This window comes from Paroedura picta, chromosome 14, assembly GCF_049243985.1.
Source record: "Paroedura picta isolate Pp20150507F chromosome 14, Ppicta_v3.0, whole genome shotgun sequence".
NCBI classification, from domain to species: domain Eukaryota; kingdom Metazoa; phylum Chordata; class Lepidosauria; order Squamata; family Gekkonidae; genus Paroedura; species Paroedura picta.
Genome location: NC_135382.1, coordinates 33,841,160 through 33,858,216, shown reverse-complemented (window position 1 = coordinate 33,858,216; position 17,057 = coordinate 33,841,160). Strand labels below are relative to the sequence as shown.

Sequence of the window (17,057 nt, the reverse complement as noted above, 5' to 3'; positions counted from 1 at the left end):
TTGGTCCTTGTCAGTAGTTACCTGGATGTTTATTCCACTTGAGAAGTCTAGTATTTATTTAGAAACCTGCCTGAGGCAGCTTACAAAATAAAATGTGATAAAAACGTAAAACATGAACAGTTGTTCATTAGGAACCCATTCGGAGCATGAGAACAAAACACTGAGCCGCCTAGAATGAAATTAACATTTTTCAAACTAAAAACACACTGCAAAAATGGAGTTACCGAGATCATCGTCTTAATTAATAGCCTGAGTAAACAGAAATGTTTTGTCCTAGTATAAAAAGATAGCCATGTAGGCACCTAGCGAGCCTCAAGGGGAAGGACATTCCACAATTGAGGTTGCCACCACAGGAAAGGAATGGTCTCTGGTTGCCACCCATCTCACCTCTGATGGCAGCGCGGGGGGAGGCATAAGGAGCAAAGCTGGCCAGACAGTTTTTAGCTGGCAGGCTGGACAGTACAGAAGAAGTCTCTTGCTGCTGGGGTCATTGGACAGTCAGAGAAGCTGGCAGTGTTAGGCACATCTGTCACCGTGTCTTGGCATTTGACTAAACCTACTCCAACAATTTCCATTATCTGCCGAAAGGACTCTTTGCTGTAGCTGGAGGAGTTAACAATGCAAATCACAAATGTTCGTAGGTGGCAGAGTAATGACTTGAAGCAACAATTGAGCTGAGCCCAAAATTAAAGCCTTTCTGATGCATAAATATTGATGAATTTGTGAGATTAGTTTTTAAATATTAATGTCCTGTTGTTTGCAAGCAGTATTACAGCCAGCTTGTTGCGCATCAGGCTTTGGTGTCACTCTTCAACCTTGCCATCATACAGCTGGGGATGATTAGCTGATATGCACCTTACATTTACTAGGTTTTAGACGAGGTCTGAGTCCAGTGGCAGCTTTAAGACCAACGAGGCTTGATTTTGGGTAGCATCTTTCATGTGCTTGCACACTTCATTAAATACCTGTATTTAATGTAATATGCATGCACACAAAAGCTTGTACCCAGAATTAAACTTTGTTGGTCTTAAAGGTGCCACTAGGCGCATACTTTGTTCTGTTTTGTCAGATAAATACACACACCTGAATCTAGGTACTGAACAGTAAAGCTCAGGAAAAGAGGCATTTGTCCTGCCTTGGCTTACAAGGGAAGGGAGTTTCTTTTCTATTCTATTCTGTTATTTTACTCCAGCTAATTTATGAACACACAGGTTTTTTCTCTCATTTATAGAGCATTGAAAGAGCTTTGCATATATTATGACGGCTCTCTGTGCAACAACCCTGTGAGGTTGAGCTTGTAGCATTATCCCCAATTTGCAGATGTGGAAAAAAGAATAAGAGAGCCGATTACCTAGCTAATTTATGCCACAGGAAAATTTGAACTGGAGATTTCCTGATTCGTAGCTTCTCTTAGCCACTATTCAGTAGTCTCAGCTGATGTGTTTGGTAATTCCATAAATGATGTTTTCCTAATTAAACCCAAATGTTTCAAAATGTTTTTTGTATATTTTAGAAGCACGGAACCCAGGGCATGCTTGAATATTTCCTTTTCGTTTCAAAACTGATGCACACCATTTTTTAATTAAAAAAAATATATTGTACTTTGCCTCGGATAAGACATTTTCTTAAACAGTAGCTGTATCCACATTTAGTTTGTTCTCTGCACTTAGTAATTATCATGTTCAGGCATCTCCCAACTGGAAATGATTTATTGTCTGTGTGAAAGAGGATTAGGCAGGCTTTCAAGTCTTTCAACAAAGCTTCTTGGAGCCTGGAAAAAGCGTATTTAAGTTTCAAGCTAAATACCAGAAGGAAGTAAATTATTTGCATAACTGGCAAGGTTGCACATTGAAGGTTCGCGGAGTTGTTTGCTTGAGAAGTTCCATCTCTGAAATCAGTGGGCTTAGACCAGAGTAACTCTGCGTATCATTGCACTGCCATTCTACTGTACCATGACGGAGCTCTTCCACCAAGCTTTTAGTTCGGGCCAATGACTTAAAAATATCTATGGCCCTCCCCTACAAAAACACCTCCAGAGAGAGGTAGCTATTCGGGAGACTTACAGGCAGTGAATAATCTGGAGACTGCTGTGACCTAAATGCTGCTGAACTGTTACTTATGTTTTATATTGTTAACTAGTAATAAAGCCCGCTGTATGAGGAATACAGCGGGCGCTAGAAACTTACAGTTTCGAGTGTCCTCCGGGCAGCAGTCTCACGGCGGCGGCGGCTCTCTGAGGCCGCGTCAGGCCGTCGGGCAGGGAGGCCCCGGCAGCTGCGCTCTGCGCGGCTGCCGGGGGCTCCCTTGGGCGGCCTGCATGTCCCATGCAGTTTCAAGGGTTGACCATCTCTTAATCCTAGCCAGTAGTCCAGAAGATTGGATTGCCCTGCTGTTGGTCCTCCAGAGGAACTGGTTGACCATTTGGGGTGAGACAAGATTCTGGACTAGATGGACCACTGGTCTGATCCAGGAGAGCTCTTTTTATGTAAGCTTGTGCCCTGAAAATCTTGTTGGACTGTATGGTGCAGCTGAACTGAAATCTAGCAGAACCCATTACAGTAGCATAGTCTAAGATGAAAGGGGCTTCCATTGCCTCTCTAGCACATCAGATGTCCCACAGTCTCTCTTCCCTTTTTCATAAAAAGTGAGCACAAAGCAGCTAATCCTTTTAACCCTTCTTGCTCACCCTCCCCCACTTCAGACTCTGCCTTCCTCCCCAGCAATCCACCCTTTGCACAGCTTAAATTTCCAAAATGCAAATCCAAGTATGAAGTAATTGAATGACGCAAATAATTCATTCTCATTGCAGAAGGTTTAAAGTATCGGTTTTGAAGACCTGTATTGCCTGAGAAGAATCTCCCAGTTTCCCATAAATGCAAAAGAGGATTCTGTCTGTTTAAAAGGCTTCTTTCTCCCAGTTCTTGAACGACCTAGTAAGGGAGCTCTGTAATATTTCAAAAAGAAAGAGATGACTAATCATCATTAAATTCTAGTGCGTATTAACCCCTTGGCCCAGTCTGACAAGCAGAAAGGGCACAGGAGGCTATCTCTGTCCTTAAACTCCAGGGTCATTTGTCTTCTCAATTCATTGCTCTTTATGTCCATATCTGATAACCAATGCCTCCATGGCGTCGGGTTTTCTTTTTTTTCTTTTACTTTGCTAACCATTTTCAACCTTCCTTGGCAGCCTGGCCTTTCACCTGCTGCAGAGTCAGCATCTCGGTAAACCCTTCTGGGCTCACGTGGTTTAGGAACGCCGTGGTTATTTAGTGCCGTTTTGGGTCCTCGCGCTTATGCTCTACACTAATAGGGCTAGCCGAGAACAAGCTGTCTGCAGCGGTTTTATGAACATCCTTATGGGTGGAGTACAGCACATTTGAGATGGTGCTGAAGTGTAATAAGGCATTATCGTTCTCCTCCCTGTGTGTTAGAGAGGCAGGATGTGGACTCAGCATGATGCTGGACAATAATTGGGGGGGGGGCACCAGGGAAGAAAGGAACTGTTCAGAATTTGGTACAAGCAAACGTGTTTTCAGAAAAATGAGTATTTTGCAAGTCTGAAAGGTCACTTTGGTTGAACAAAAGGCACACTCTGGGGCAAGTGCATCTTTGCTTGGAATAAGACTGCATCCATTGTACTAACTCCGACCCAAAGTAAGGGCTGCTGGGAAATTAATAGGGATGGCACAGGGGGGGCAGAAGAAGGGAGGGCATTGGGAGAGGTTGCAGAGGAGAAGCAATTGTGGCAGAGAGTTGACTGCAGCTGACCGGGGGGGGGGGGCGGGGGGCAGGGAGGCAAAGATGGAAAGACAACTGGGAAATAAAAATGGCAGACTGCAGACTTGCAACTAGAAAGGAGGCTATGTCACATTTCAAAATAATGTTTTTATAATGAAAAATACTGAGTCGTCCACCAGATGATGATGGTCGAAGAAGGGCAGGGTGGTGTTTGCTTCTAAGTCAAAGCACCAAATGAGCGGGAGAGATAGGGGCTTTGCACATAACGCTCGGAGTTCAAGGTCCCATTTTGCAATCACTGCTCCAAATTATATTTGTGCTGATTCGACCAATTTGTCTTGCGGCCACTTTCCCCCTTTTTGTTGCTTCCAGCCAGTCTCTTGCCCTGCAGCTGCTGGCTTTGTTGGCTCCATCTTTGTAAATTAAAGTAATTGCCATAGTGGCTTTTTGGCCCAAGGTCCCAAGGCCCTGTCAGAGGGAATAACCTTTCCAGATTACTCTCTCCAAAGGTACTTCTCGTGTTATTATCGCTGTGTGCCTGAACCGACTCGGCTGCAGCTTAGTCAAAGGAGGAAGTCTTTGAACTGTTCCGCAAATTACTTGCGTTTTTGTTTGCAGTTTTCCCGATAAATTAAGGATTTTAAAAAATGTTATATCTGAGTTTTTTACTCTTAATCAACAGCGTCAGAATTGTGGAAACTTGAAAGGGGAAAATGAAAGTTTGCCCAGCTGTTTTTCTTTGCATAATCGCAGCCGTTCTGATTTGCATGCTAATGAGCATTGGCCTGCCATCCTTGGCTGCAACTCCAGTGAGGGAGGGGGGAGGGAGAAGCCGCCCCCAAAACATGGGAGGAAAACGAGAGCCACCTTCCTTTACTTCAATAAGGCACCTTCAACACAAGGATTGAAAGGTTATTCTGCCTTCTCCTCAAGTGTCTTTTCCCATTAAATTCAGCTAGTTCAGCCGTTCTCAACCTCTTTACCATTGAGAAACCTCTGAAACATTCTTCGAGATTGTGCAGAATACAGTTGGGAAGCACAGCTGGGTACATGACCACCATGGCCCCTCCTCTTCCCGTCCCCTCCAGACCCTTCGTGGCCATTCTGGGGATGGGGGGGGGGCAGGTTGACATGACCATATATGGTCATATCACCTGATAAATGTTTAACACAGTTTTTTAAATATATAAAACATTAATTAACTGCCATGTATTCAGGAAACCCTTCCAGAAACCCTGGTTGAGAAAGCTTGAGCTAGTCATTGCTGATCAGTTGGTCTATTGGTTTTGGGAAGCTTTTCGGCTCCCTGATTCTCAAGCAAGCAATCATCTCCCCTTGGGGCCATAGCCAAGATAGGACCAGTATTAGTAGACTGTCCCTACCTTTAAAAAAGCAGAAGTAGTCTTTTTTATTTTGTAGCATGACAGTGTTCAATTTGAAAACAAGAACTTGGTTTCAGAACAGGAACATATCCAGTTTTGTGCTTCCCCCTTCAGCTGTGACCTCTGAATTCTACCCACCTGACCTGCTCAACTGCATCTTCCTATTGTGGATGTCCCACTCTCCCCCCCCCCCCAAAAAAAATCCCAATATTTCTTTCACGTTTAACTGATCCTGGGGGAGAAATGCCCCTTGTCATAGCATGACTTTAGCATTAAAGTTGCTAAATCATAACCAAAAGCATACCACTTAAAGTGGCATACCACTTTATATAAATAAGTAAACATTTCTGAACTCAAAACAGATGTTCTTATTTGGGTTGTATTTTTCTGATGCTAACAAGTGAAACAAAACACACAAATGCTCTTAGGGTTTGTTATGGCTTTGCAGTTGACCTGTTATGATACGATGACTGACCTTCAGTTCATTTCTTTGAAGTGACTCTGAGAAACATGAAAGCCACACCTAGCATAGAAGGCTGGGCATGGCCCTGTTTCCACTTCTAGGAATCTTGGCCTTTTATGATGCCCTTCAAGGACATCATCAGGTCAACAGAAGATGTGGAGATAAACCAGGAGAGTAAGCAAGGCAACTAAGCCATCTGGAATTTGGATCATCCAGTAATGGGAAAGAAGGGAACAAACAGGAATTGGGGAATATAGTTGGCTATTCATATGTCCATGAAATGCTAATATTTACTGTGAATTGCTGCTTCATTTGAGAGTAGAGCCCTACAACTCTGCATAGTTTGAAAAGGTTCATTTTAGAAGCTGTTATAAAAAAAAGAAGAGTTGATTTGTGCTGGGGGGTGGCTGGGGGAGGAAGCACTGAAAAATAGTGCCCATTGGAAAATTGAATGTAATCTCAGTTCAAATCCTGGATCTAATTAAAACTGGACCATTCATTAATTGCCCTTCACGTTTTTGACAAGCAAGCTATGAATGACTTCAGTGCTACAAAATAATCAATAATGGCTTACTACATCAGTGCTTTCCTTAACTCCCTTAATTTGTTTATTTTTTTTAATTTGCCTCAGTTGATGGCAGTTCCCGCATACATATTATTCAGTGACAGCAGCTTGTCATCCAAAACAAATACCTCATTTTCCCAGCCACAAAAATCCGAGCAGTACATATATAAAACAGGAGCAATCAGCTGCTGAATCCTTTTAGCAGCCTAAATTACGAACATTTTATACTGGGTCGTAAAAACATCAAGAGTTATAAGATCTGAATTTGGACCCTGTAATATAATCACAAGATTCCGAGGACATTTGACTGCCCTTTAAGTCGTCTCTTTTCCAGCTTTTGTGTGTATCTTTCTGCTACTCTGGACTAGTATCTGATGTTTTTGATGGATCTCAGTTCTCCACTGCAGATAATCTAACATGTTTATTCCATACAGTCAGGCCTTCTGGGATATGGTCTCTGAAAGAAAATCTGTAGGAAGGGCAATGAAGAGTGTCAGGCCAAGATTACTTATCCCCAGAGGTATGCTGCAGTATTTTTGATTTTGGAAGATACCATTTTAGATTAGAGAGGGAAATTCCTATATACTGAGAGTTACCAAGGGAATCTTCCATGTTCTCATCGTGTGCCTTTGGTTTGTCTACGAATTGTAGCCTACCTGGAGAATTCTGCAGCTCCCTTATGTCAGTCACAAGCCTCGAGTCTGCTCTTTGCTTCTTTTACTCTGCTAATCCCTTTCCTCTTTGTAGCCTTTTGGTCACTGGTAGCAACAGCAGAAACTTTCGGCACCTGAACATATTGCCTTATTTTTGATTGGAGATCCAACTGTTTGTTATCTCTATGCTTCCAGAATGGTAGCAGGATTGTCTTGGGTCAGGGGTAGCCAAACTGTGACTCTTCAGATGTTGATGGACTACAGTTTGGTGTAGTGGTTAGGAGTGTGGACTTCTAATCTGGCGAGCCAGGTTTGATTCCACGCTCCCCCACATGCAACCAGCTGGGTGACCTTGGGCTCGCCACAGCACTGATAAAGCTGTTCTGACCAAGCAGTAATATCAGGGCTCTCTCAGTCTCACCCACCTCACAGGGTATCTGTTGTGGGGAGAGGAAATGGAAGGCGACTGTAAGCCGCTTTGAGACTCCCTTGGGTAGAGAAAAGCGGCATATAAGAACCAACTCTTCTTCTTCTTCTTCAGTTACCATGAGCCCCCTCCTAGCACATGCTGGCAGGGGCTCTTAGTCATCTGGAGAGCCATAGTTTGGCCTCTTGTGCTTTAGGTGATCAGAGCTTCCTCCAGAAGTGGTGCCACCAGGTATCGCTTTGGCAGGCCAAGATTTAGGATAGTCACATCCCAAGTGAATGCACATCTTATGCCACAGCTGCATGGTGAACTACAAACAAATAATTGTTGACTCTAGGGTCTGGGGCAGTTGCATAAGTGCATGCCTGGATAATGTTCCTTTGTTATAGACACAGTGAAGATTTTTGATGGAGCAGTGTCACAGTTAAAGTGCTGCATTTTCTTGGAAGTCCACATTTTTGCCTTCATGGTTGGCTCTTGGTGCTGTGGTCCATATCACTGATTCTGCTCTACCATTGGATTTGCTTTATTGCTTTGAATATTAGAAAACCACATTTGAAAATTGTTCAGCACCGTGGAATGCCTTCATTCTGCCATCTGCATCCGAGGCTCTGAATGCTGCCCATGATGGACATGTTTTGATTATGTTTTCAGACACCTTCTGCATTGTTTGACACTTTTCATTGTGCACTAAACATTCTTGGAGTTCCAACAATTGCTGTTTCCTTCCATTCCCCCGCCCTCACTTCGCTAAACATTCTATCATTTCTTCAAGGCTTAGGAAGTTACTGTTAACTATAATTCTTTTAGTCATCTAATGTTTCATCATATTGGCATTTGTCTTGGAATCTCAGGCTAAAGTATATGGTGATAAGTGTATCAGGTGTCCCAAAAGGGGGTGGGGGATGAATCTGGACAGGAATTGCAAAGTATTTTCTAATCCAGTACGTTATAAGGCTTTATAATCTTTTTGGATGACATTTGATATCTGGAGAACAAATAGTGGAAGAGAGGGAGAAAGGAATCATGCTTCCAACTTTTAAGCAGCTACGTGTTTAACCAGTGATCTGGAGCCATTGTGTGTGTATACGGCTGTGCATCCAGAGAGACACGGGGAAAACAAGGTTCTGAATCGTGCAGAAAGAGACAACGTTGTTACATTTGTGAATTCTACTCTGACCTTCAATTAAACAGTGAACAGTGGATCCAATAAGTATGACTCACCAGGTGCCAGATGTCTGCTAAAAAGAGTTCTTAGGTCAGGCTTGAGTTTGGCACTTCACGTTGTCCCGTGTCTTCAGAAAATTATCAAAAATCAAGACTTTTGCTGCATAACTCTGTTGTCTTACCGCCGTAAATGTAAGACTCCATTTTCAAACACTTCATAATATTGTTCCTAGTGTTTTATGTATTAACTTTTCATCTCCACCGAAGTGGATATAATTGCAATTTTCACCTGGCACAGATATCTGGGCTCAAAAAAATTGGGCACAAGTCCATGCTGGAATACAAAACGTAGTCTCCAGATGTAAATTATAGATGCTGTGCATGTAGTTTCCACTATAGCTGTGATGCTTCTTGGAATCCCTTCCAGAACCAGCTGCCTGGGGGAGGGGGGTTAGGCAGGGTTATCCTTCAGTTCAAAGGACATGAACAGGTAAGAACAGAGTGTGTCATTTTACTATCATGAGCATCAGTACTGTTTGGGGGGGATTTTTGTATGTAAAGCATTGCACAGAGTAGACCAAAGCAAATTGGGGAATCGGTTGTTCTGGATATAGTTGAAAATAAAATGAAAGTTCCCAATAGATTTTAAGCCCCGGAAGCTCCTAAACGTCAGCAGTGCTTTAGATGCTTGAAATGTTTTGATCATTCCACTCAGCAGATATGTGTCTCTCCTAAGTCTGTCTGAGAGTATATTTTACTTTAGGACAACAGTCAGTTTTTTTTACTTAGTAAATAAATGCAGTGAACAAATCATGGTGTGATAATTCATGCTTAGATGCAGAGACCAAGTTCTGTCACACAAGCTTTGATTTACTGTATGATGAGTTATATCTGATAAATTATTGCTTAATTTGAGATCCTCAATTTAATAATGCTGAAACACATGAGAACAGGGAACGCACATCAAGCGGGTAGCCAAAACAAAATAAAATGATGGGTCAGCTTGGATCATTCATCAACATGCTATCAGTAATTTTTTTTAACTAAGTGAAAGAATAAACTCTTGCTTCTTTGTTTTTTCTCTTTGTTAAAATGGGACACAGACCATTCTTATTCCCATGCGCTAAAAGTAGACTCCATGATAGATACAAATCAGTGCATTGATAAATATGGAAAATGTTCTAACGTTGCGTTTGTGTTGCTTAAAGAAATTACTAAAAGCTGCTGGAGCTGCAAATGAGGAAGTTGTTGGGTTCAACCTCACCTTTGCTATGAACTCATAGAATCATAGAGTTGGAAGGGGCCACACAGGCCATCTAGTCCAACCCTCTGCTCATAAAATGGCACTAAGTAAGCCTGCCTTTCTCTGTCCTAGCCTATCTGCAATATGGCAGTAATACTGATCTACCTTGCCAGATATCTGCAAAGGGTCTATGTGAGGGTGGCCAAATTGTGGCTTTCCAGTTGTCCATGGACTACAATTCCCACGAGCTCCTGCCAGCATGGCAATGATGATAGGGGCTTATAATTTGATTTTTTTAATGTATTCATTTGATCTATATACTGCCCCTCACTGCAGTGTCTCCAGGGGGTGTACCATGGATATCTGGAGAGCCACAGTTTGGCTCCCCCTGGTTTATGCTGTGTGTTCAGCTCTTCAGCAAACAGTATAAACGCCAATTATTAACATGGGATTAATAGACGGTAATGTTGCTGATGACCATTTATCCCAGGGTTCCTTACAATGATTCCTCTTTATTAAATCTTTGTTCAGGAGATTTTAAGCAATATATTTGCTACATGATCTGTTTTTTAAATTACAGCTGGACAACTGAGTCAGTCGGCCCACTTTGCTCTCCAGCTCCCGTACAATGTTTTGGGCTTGGGACGTAGCGCCAACTTCCTCGATCACTTGTATGTCGGTATCCCGTGCCCTCCTGGTGCAAAGGTATGCGGAAGTCCATAATTTGCCTAAAGCTCTTTTACTGTTTAGTACGAACATCTGAACTGTGCTCAGATGCTGTGCTCAGGATCACCCAGGATTCATAGCCTAGGAGGAGGGTAGGGTGCAGTGTCCTGAACATTGTGTCTCGAGAACTGTAATAAAGACATGCTGGCTGAAATTTGAATAGGCAGGCTATAATGCCTGTCGCTTCCTTGTTCCCGCAGCTGTCAGTATCCCTGAGAGTAGCTATGGCACCAGTCAGTAGACTTTTGGAACGGTGGGGAAACAATGTCACTCCAGCCAGTTTTACTGAGAAGGGAATACCTGTTTATTGAGCGGTGTTGACATATTGGTTTGGTTGCCCTGATCTCTCCAGGGGAATTCAAAATAAAACTTGAAAATTAAAACACGAGGGTAGGGCAAACACTGAGCGCTTTCATTTCTTCTCTTCCAGGCAAGAAATCAGGAGTGGACAGCCATCATCCCAAATTCTCAGCTTATAGTCATTCCGTATCCTCAAGACAAACCTCGAAGGTAACGCTTTTGATTTAGCAGTCTATAGTGCAGAAACGATAACAGACAAGTGTAATAACCATCTCTTTGAAGAATGTCACAGAAGGCTATAGCCTTTTCCTACCAAACTTCTTGTACCTACTGGGGGGCAGGGGACAATGGTCTCCTAATGCTTAATTATTTGGGGGCAGTCATTTGAAACCAGCTTCCCTCAAACTGTAGAGCAATGCCAGGCTATCAGTCACATATGCTCACGCTTCCAAGGTGAAAGGGTCAAATGCACATGCAAGAAGATATTACATTGACTCTGAGACACGTTCTGTATTGTAATGATGTACGGTTTGTGGTGGTGTTGAGACTGAGCTGTCCAGACTTAGGTCTTTCTGCCAGAGCAGCATTCCTGTGAGCCTAAAGATCCTTGCCTGCTATTGACTAAACTACTTAGATCCTACAAGGAGCAGAGCAAACGAAAGGGAAATGGGAAAAGGAGAGTAGAGTAGAGCAATGGAGGGCGGGGGTTTGGGGGGGGGGAGCCGAAGCAAGCAAAATACAGACAATTAGATCTGGAAGCAGGATAGTTTTGAGCTATAATGGGAAAGAACAGAAGGCTAGACAGATGAGCCTGAGAAAAGAAAAAGTAACGGAGAGAGTAGGCAGAGGAGAGCACGTGCTGATTTGAAATAACCGAATTTTTGGCTGCAAGTATCTAGTCCCCTGGAAACTCTGTACAAGCCCTATTGAAGTAAATGGAAGCTGGACAAAGGCATATTTTGCAGGAAGAATGAGCTGTAGGTTATGCTCATTTACGGGTTTAAAGCAAAATCTCCTGAAAATGTAACCTGAAGTCAAAAACTGGTTGTAAATAGCATACAAGAATTGCATCCAGGGGATCATAGAGGAAAGCTTTACAAAAGTTATATTCTGGAGGAGTGACATGGTAATCTTCTGCAACCAACATGGTAGAGATTTGTGGCATGTTAAAGACCAACAAATGTATTGGGGCATAAGATTTCAACAGCCAGTGTGGTAAAAGGTGTCATAAAAGCGTATGCCCTAATACAGGCACTAGTCTTTATAGTGCCTCAAATTTCTCAGTGATCTTTACAAAAATAACTTATTTGCTTTTAACTCCTAGTGTAACCACCATGTGAGATGAAGCTTAGAGAGCTAATAGTTTTTTGGGTAGTGAAAAGAAAGCAAAACATTTGTAGCCCAGAAGCTTAATCCTGTGATCTGCTATACAGGATCAGATTTGGCACTGAGAATCTGGGTAGCTCCCTATGTCTTAGGTACTCATGTCACCTCTGATCTGGGAGAGAGTAAAAAGTTCCCAAAAAATGAAGGAGTCAGAACACAGCAAATCAGCATTCCAACCCCCTTTCCCAAAATATCTGACTGTGTCCCAGTTAGAGATGTAAAATATTCAAAAGTTTGAAGCCATGGGGGGATAAAAGTTTGTTGTGTCCCCCCCCCCCGTTTCTCCAATACTTGAGAGAAATCTGCAAGCTGATGCACTCTATGTTACGTGAGCATCTGTACCTTAATTTTTGCTGTATGATTAGAGATAAGTCATTTCTCAATGAAACGTTCAGTTTTCCTCTGAGGCTTTGGTGGCAGTTTCTGTCCTATCTCATCTGATTGGTTTTTTTCCCCCCTCCAGCATTTTACTCATTCTAAAAGAGAAAATGTTTTCATGGGCTTTTTTTCAGTACTCCCCACATTTTCAATTTTTTCATGGGAAAACGGAAAAGGAGGAAATCTCATTTTTTTCTGCTCCCCCCCCCCCCCAGCCATCCTATCTCTAGTCCCAACCAGAAGTTTCCTAGCTAGGGGAGAGATCAGAAGTTTCTTGAGTATGATTTTTTATTTTTTGCGTGTGTGTGTGTGGCAGTGCACAGTTTGAGTCTTACAGGCTTCCTGTTTTACTCGCCAGATTCCTGATGAAAGCAATTTCTTTTTTCTTTTTGACAATAGTCACCGAATACTTCAGGCATTACATCTGGCACAAAATTGTCTTCCAAGCGAACATACCCAAATGTATTCATTTAACTCTGTAGTCCAGTTCAAGCATCATTGAGTCCAGATACAATAAGCATAATGAGAGACTGTTACAATAACATCTCATTTAGTTGAAAGCAATGCGGTGGGCTGTGATACTCCTTTTCATTATTGTCATCAAGTATGCCTTTGGTTGTGATGTTTTAGCAGATTTCACTATAAAACCTAGCTATAAATGAATTTTTCATCATTAATTTAAAAAAAAAAATTGTTCCTGGTATTTCTGAGGGAGGGTATTTGTGCTGTCATGAAATGTATATTGATTTCAGTTTTCGGTCTGTCTTAAGATGTATCGATCACAGCAGCTGACTTCAGTGGCCAATAAATCTTTATTCACATCCTAAAACAAGGCCATACTGGATAGGAGGGGGGGGAAACCCTTTCTTAATTTTGGGAATAAACCAACAATGAGAAAATGAGTTTACATATGCTTAGGGACAGGTAACTGTTTTTAAAACTACAGTTTGTAATTACATGGCAGTTGGGAGAAGTTATACAAAAAGGATGGGGTAGTTCCATCAGCTTGGGACTTTGTGAACACTATTCTTAAGCAATATGCAGAATAGCAGCTTGGAAGTCTACTAATTGTACTAAATCTGCCTTGGGGCTTAGTCTTTCTAGTTTAGAAGAAAAATTACTAAGGATGATGGTCCTGAAATAGAAGTATCATTGGTGTAGAAAGAGCTGATAAAGAGGTCTTTATCTGCCTCTCCCAAAATGGGGACACCCAATGAAGTCAGAAGGCATGCAAAAACACTATAGTAAACCTTCCACAAGACGTAGTGATGGCCATTAAGTTAATAAAGGGGGAAATTAGGAAAGTTTGTGGATGATTGGCCTATCAATAGCAATTAACCAGGGTGGCTAAATGGGGCCTCTAAGCGTAGAAGCAGTCTATCACTGAATATTGGTTGTGAGGAAGGCAACAATAGAGGAAGATTTGGGCTTCCAGGCCTTCTGCCAACCTGTTTCATATTTCCTCAAACAAAAACCAAAACAGAACACAGAATTTACATCAGCACTGAAAAGAACCCAGTGTGAAATATGGACCAAAACCACTTGGCTAAGAAAAAGAACCTTGCAAGCAAACTAGTTTCTCAAATGATGGGTTCAAATGCACAACCTTCTGCATTTAGTACAGGAAAGAAGAATTAGAATGTTCTATCAAAACCTTTTGAAGATCTAATAAGCAGTTTAACAAGTAAGACTTGAAATGTCAAGGGATTCTGAGAGGTGTGTCAGTTACTGTAATTTTCAAAGCACGATTAGTTAATCGGGGGAATTATTGGCCTATATAACAGGCTAATTTATATTTTAATTGTCTTTCTTGTCTGCTATTTCTGTCCTCTGGCTACCCTCAAGAACCCAGGCTGGGAGGGGCTATGGCTCAGAGGTAGAGCATCTGCTTGGCATGCAAAAGGGTGCTGGTTCAGCCTCCGGCATCTCCAGTTAAGAGGATCAGGTAGTAGGTGATGTGAAAGACCTTTACCTGAGAACTACTGCCAGTATGAGGAGATAGTACTGACCTTCAAGGCAGGTTTATGTATTCAAATAGTGTCCCCAATTTGTACTACCAGTATACATGAAGAAATAATATTTCTTATATGGATTTTTATTGTGACTTGTGTCAAATTCAGATATGGTACAAAGTCAAATAGAAAAAGGGTGACGTGAAATTGTTCGGAATTGACAAGATGTTGGTTTCCTTGGGTATGTTGTGTGCATGTGTGTGTGTGTGTATGAGAGAGAGAGAGAGAGAGAGAGAGAGAGAACCAACCAGTCGGTAGCTCTGGTGATGGATTTACATCACTACAGTAAATTATTCTTGCTTATGGGCAAATCCGCAAGAAAACAGAAAGGGTTTGTTGTAATACCTGTAAACCTAAAAATGTTTTCCATGTTTGCTGTAAGCAAATCAGCCAAAACAAGATACGTGGGATTTCTGAAATTAGACTTGCTGCTTAGATAAGCATAAGCAACCGTACAAAAGATTTTTTTTCCTGTTTAGTTCTGATCCATGCCATTAAGAGCCTTTCTTAGTTAAACTGGGTAGTTAGGGAATAGGCATACTATTAATAGAGGTTCCTTTGGGGTAAACGGTAGGATTGTAGGCACTTTCTGTAAAATGGAATGAAACTAAGTGCAGCTTTTCAACAGGCTACAGAAGACTTAATCTAGGGCAGGGGTAGTCAAACTGCGGCTCTCCAGATGTCCATGGACTCAAATTCCCATGAGCCTCTGCCAGTGAACGCTGGCAGGGGCTCATGGGAATTGGAGTCCATGGACATCTGGAGGGCTGCAGTTTGACTAGCCCTGATCTAGGGAATGAGCTAGTGCTTAACTCTGACCTTACAGTTCCACCATCCAAGAGAGGAGAATTACAGCAGGAGGTAACTTGTCCCCAGTCTACCAGAGAAGGAATAAATGGGGCAGGGCAGGATTGGGAAAAAAAAATTCTTTTAACGTACCATTTAATGGTGTTATTTTCTGCGAGTCACTCTCTGCCCCTCTCCACAAACAGGGCAGTTACAGCTCATTTTGCTGAAACGCATTAAGTGAAATCAATATCGAGTATACTGTGCTCCAAGGATGGAGCGAGATGGCACATCATGGGCTAAACGCTGTCTTGCAGGCCCTACATTGACATACTGTTTATGAACTTCCAATAATCGATATAGCCATTTGCCAAGCAATTAAACACACATGAAAGCAGCGCAGCCAGCACCTTGTAGAGCCTATAAAAGACGATATCTCCCCCACTCGCACTCCCAATAATTAACAACTTCATATGGACATCATTTTCCTAGGCTAAGGTTTCTGAAGCTGTCTAAACTTGATTTACCATTTTAGCTACATTTGAGAGGCGTGCATCTCCTCTTTCCGGTATTATTGAGCTTACTGTGAATATGATGCTTTGGACAATCAAATACAGTTTGAGCATAGCAGTGTAGCCTGAAAAATGGCACTTGTAAAAAAAGAAGGAAGGAACTGCCCTTACTTGTTTAGGCTTCTATAACCAGGATTCTCCTCTGCTGAGACTGCTAAGCTTTATTGCGCTGTAAATCTCCATACAGAAACGAGTCGTATTAAAAATGGGAGGTACAGCAGTGTACCTTGTCCACCTTTCCTATTTGTAAAGCTTCAGGCCATAGGTATCATTCAGGGCTGAAGCAAGGAAAAGCATCCTATTGGCATTCCTTTTATAAACCTGTGCCTCATATTTTGTAAAGGCCCATGGCTATATACAAATAAATTCTACACTATTGGCATCCCTGGAGCGCAGGAAAATTACTTTCTTTCCATCACCTCCCACCCCAGTCCTTCACTGTCTGTGTTCAAAAATGCTGCTTATAAAAAGGAGAACATCAGTTTCGCAATGGAGAAATCAGTCCTTGGAGACAGAAATCAAAATGTTACTCTGACTGATTTGGTAAGCCCGCTGTGCTGGGGAATATGAAGAGGGCTGGTGGTAGAAAGCACCATCAAGTCTCAGATGACGTAGGATGACACAATAAAGTGCTCAAAGCAAGAGATCAACAGAAGTAGTTCGCCATTGCAACCATGTTTAACAACCCAGGGCTTCCTCGCTGGTCTCTCTTCCAAATATTAACCAGGGCTGACTCTGCTTGGCTTATGAGGTCTGACAAGATTGGACTAGCCCTGGTCCATTGAGGTCAAGGCAAAGAATGCTACTCGCTATTACAAACCATAACAGCCATATCCAATAGATATGAAATTGTGCCTTTTTCATCATTCTGCTTTCCATAATTTCTACAGAAGACATTGCCAGGACAGAAAGCAAAAGTACTAACGCTTTCTTGGGTTTCCCTTTTCCCACAGCTGGAGCGCCAAACTGTACCTGACCCCAAGTAATATTGTGTTGCTCACAGCCATTGCTCTGATTGGGGTTTGTGTGTTCATCCTTGTGATAATCGGCATTTTGCACTGGCAAGAGAAGGTAAGCTGTAATTGCAAATGTTTTTTGACTGTTGCCACCAATCGGTGTTAAGAATATGCTGTCATTTGCCCATCAGTTTTGCAAAGTTTTACTTTTCTAAGCAGGACTATTTCCAGCAATCCCCTTCAGTAACCACATATTGGAATGCTACAGTACATTTCAGGGAAAGGAGCCCCAGTTCAGTGAGA

The 17,057-nt window shown here is 42.2% G+C and overlaps 1 protein-coding gene and 1 long non-coding RNA gene across 2 annotated transcripts in view; one reads left to right on the top strand and one right to left on the bottom strand.

Annotated features, from left to right (window-relative positions):
* The window catches only part of LOC143823343 (uncharacterized), a 59,046-nt gene that overhangs the window by 26,316 nt on the left and 15,673 nt on the right, over positions 1 to 17,057 (bottom strand). The window lies entirely within an intron of this gene.
* ITFG1 (integrin alpha FG-GAP repeat containing 1) overlaps positions 1 to 17,057 on the top strand; it is a 102,630-nt gene that overhangs the window by 81,112 nt on the left and 4,461 nt on the right. Inside the window, exons 15-17 of the mRNA XM_077309550.1 lie at positions 10,219 to 10,343; positions 10,795 to 10,874; positions 16,752 to 16,869. Of these exons, the coding sequence (XP_077165665.1) occupies positions 10,219 to 10,343; positions 10,795 to 10,874; positions 16,752 to 16,869 (323 nt within the window). The remainder of the gene's footprint in view (positions 1 to 10,218; positions 10,344 to 10,794; positions 10,875 to 16,751; positions 16,870 to 17,057) is intronic.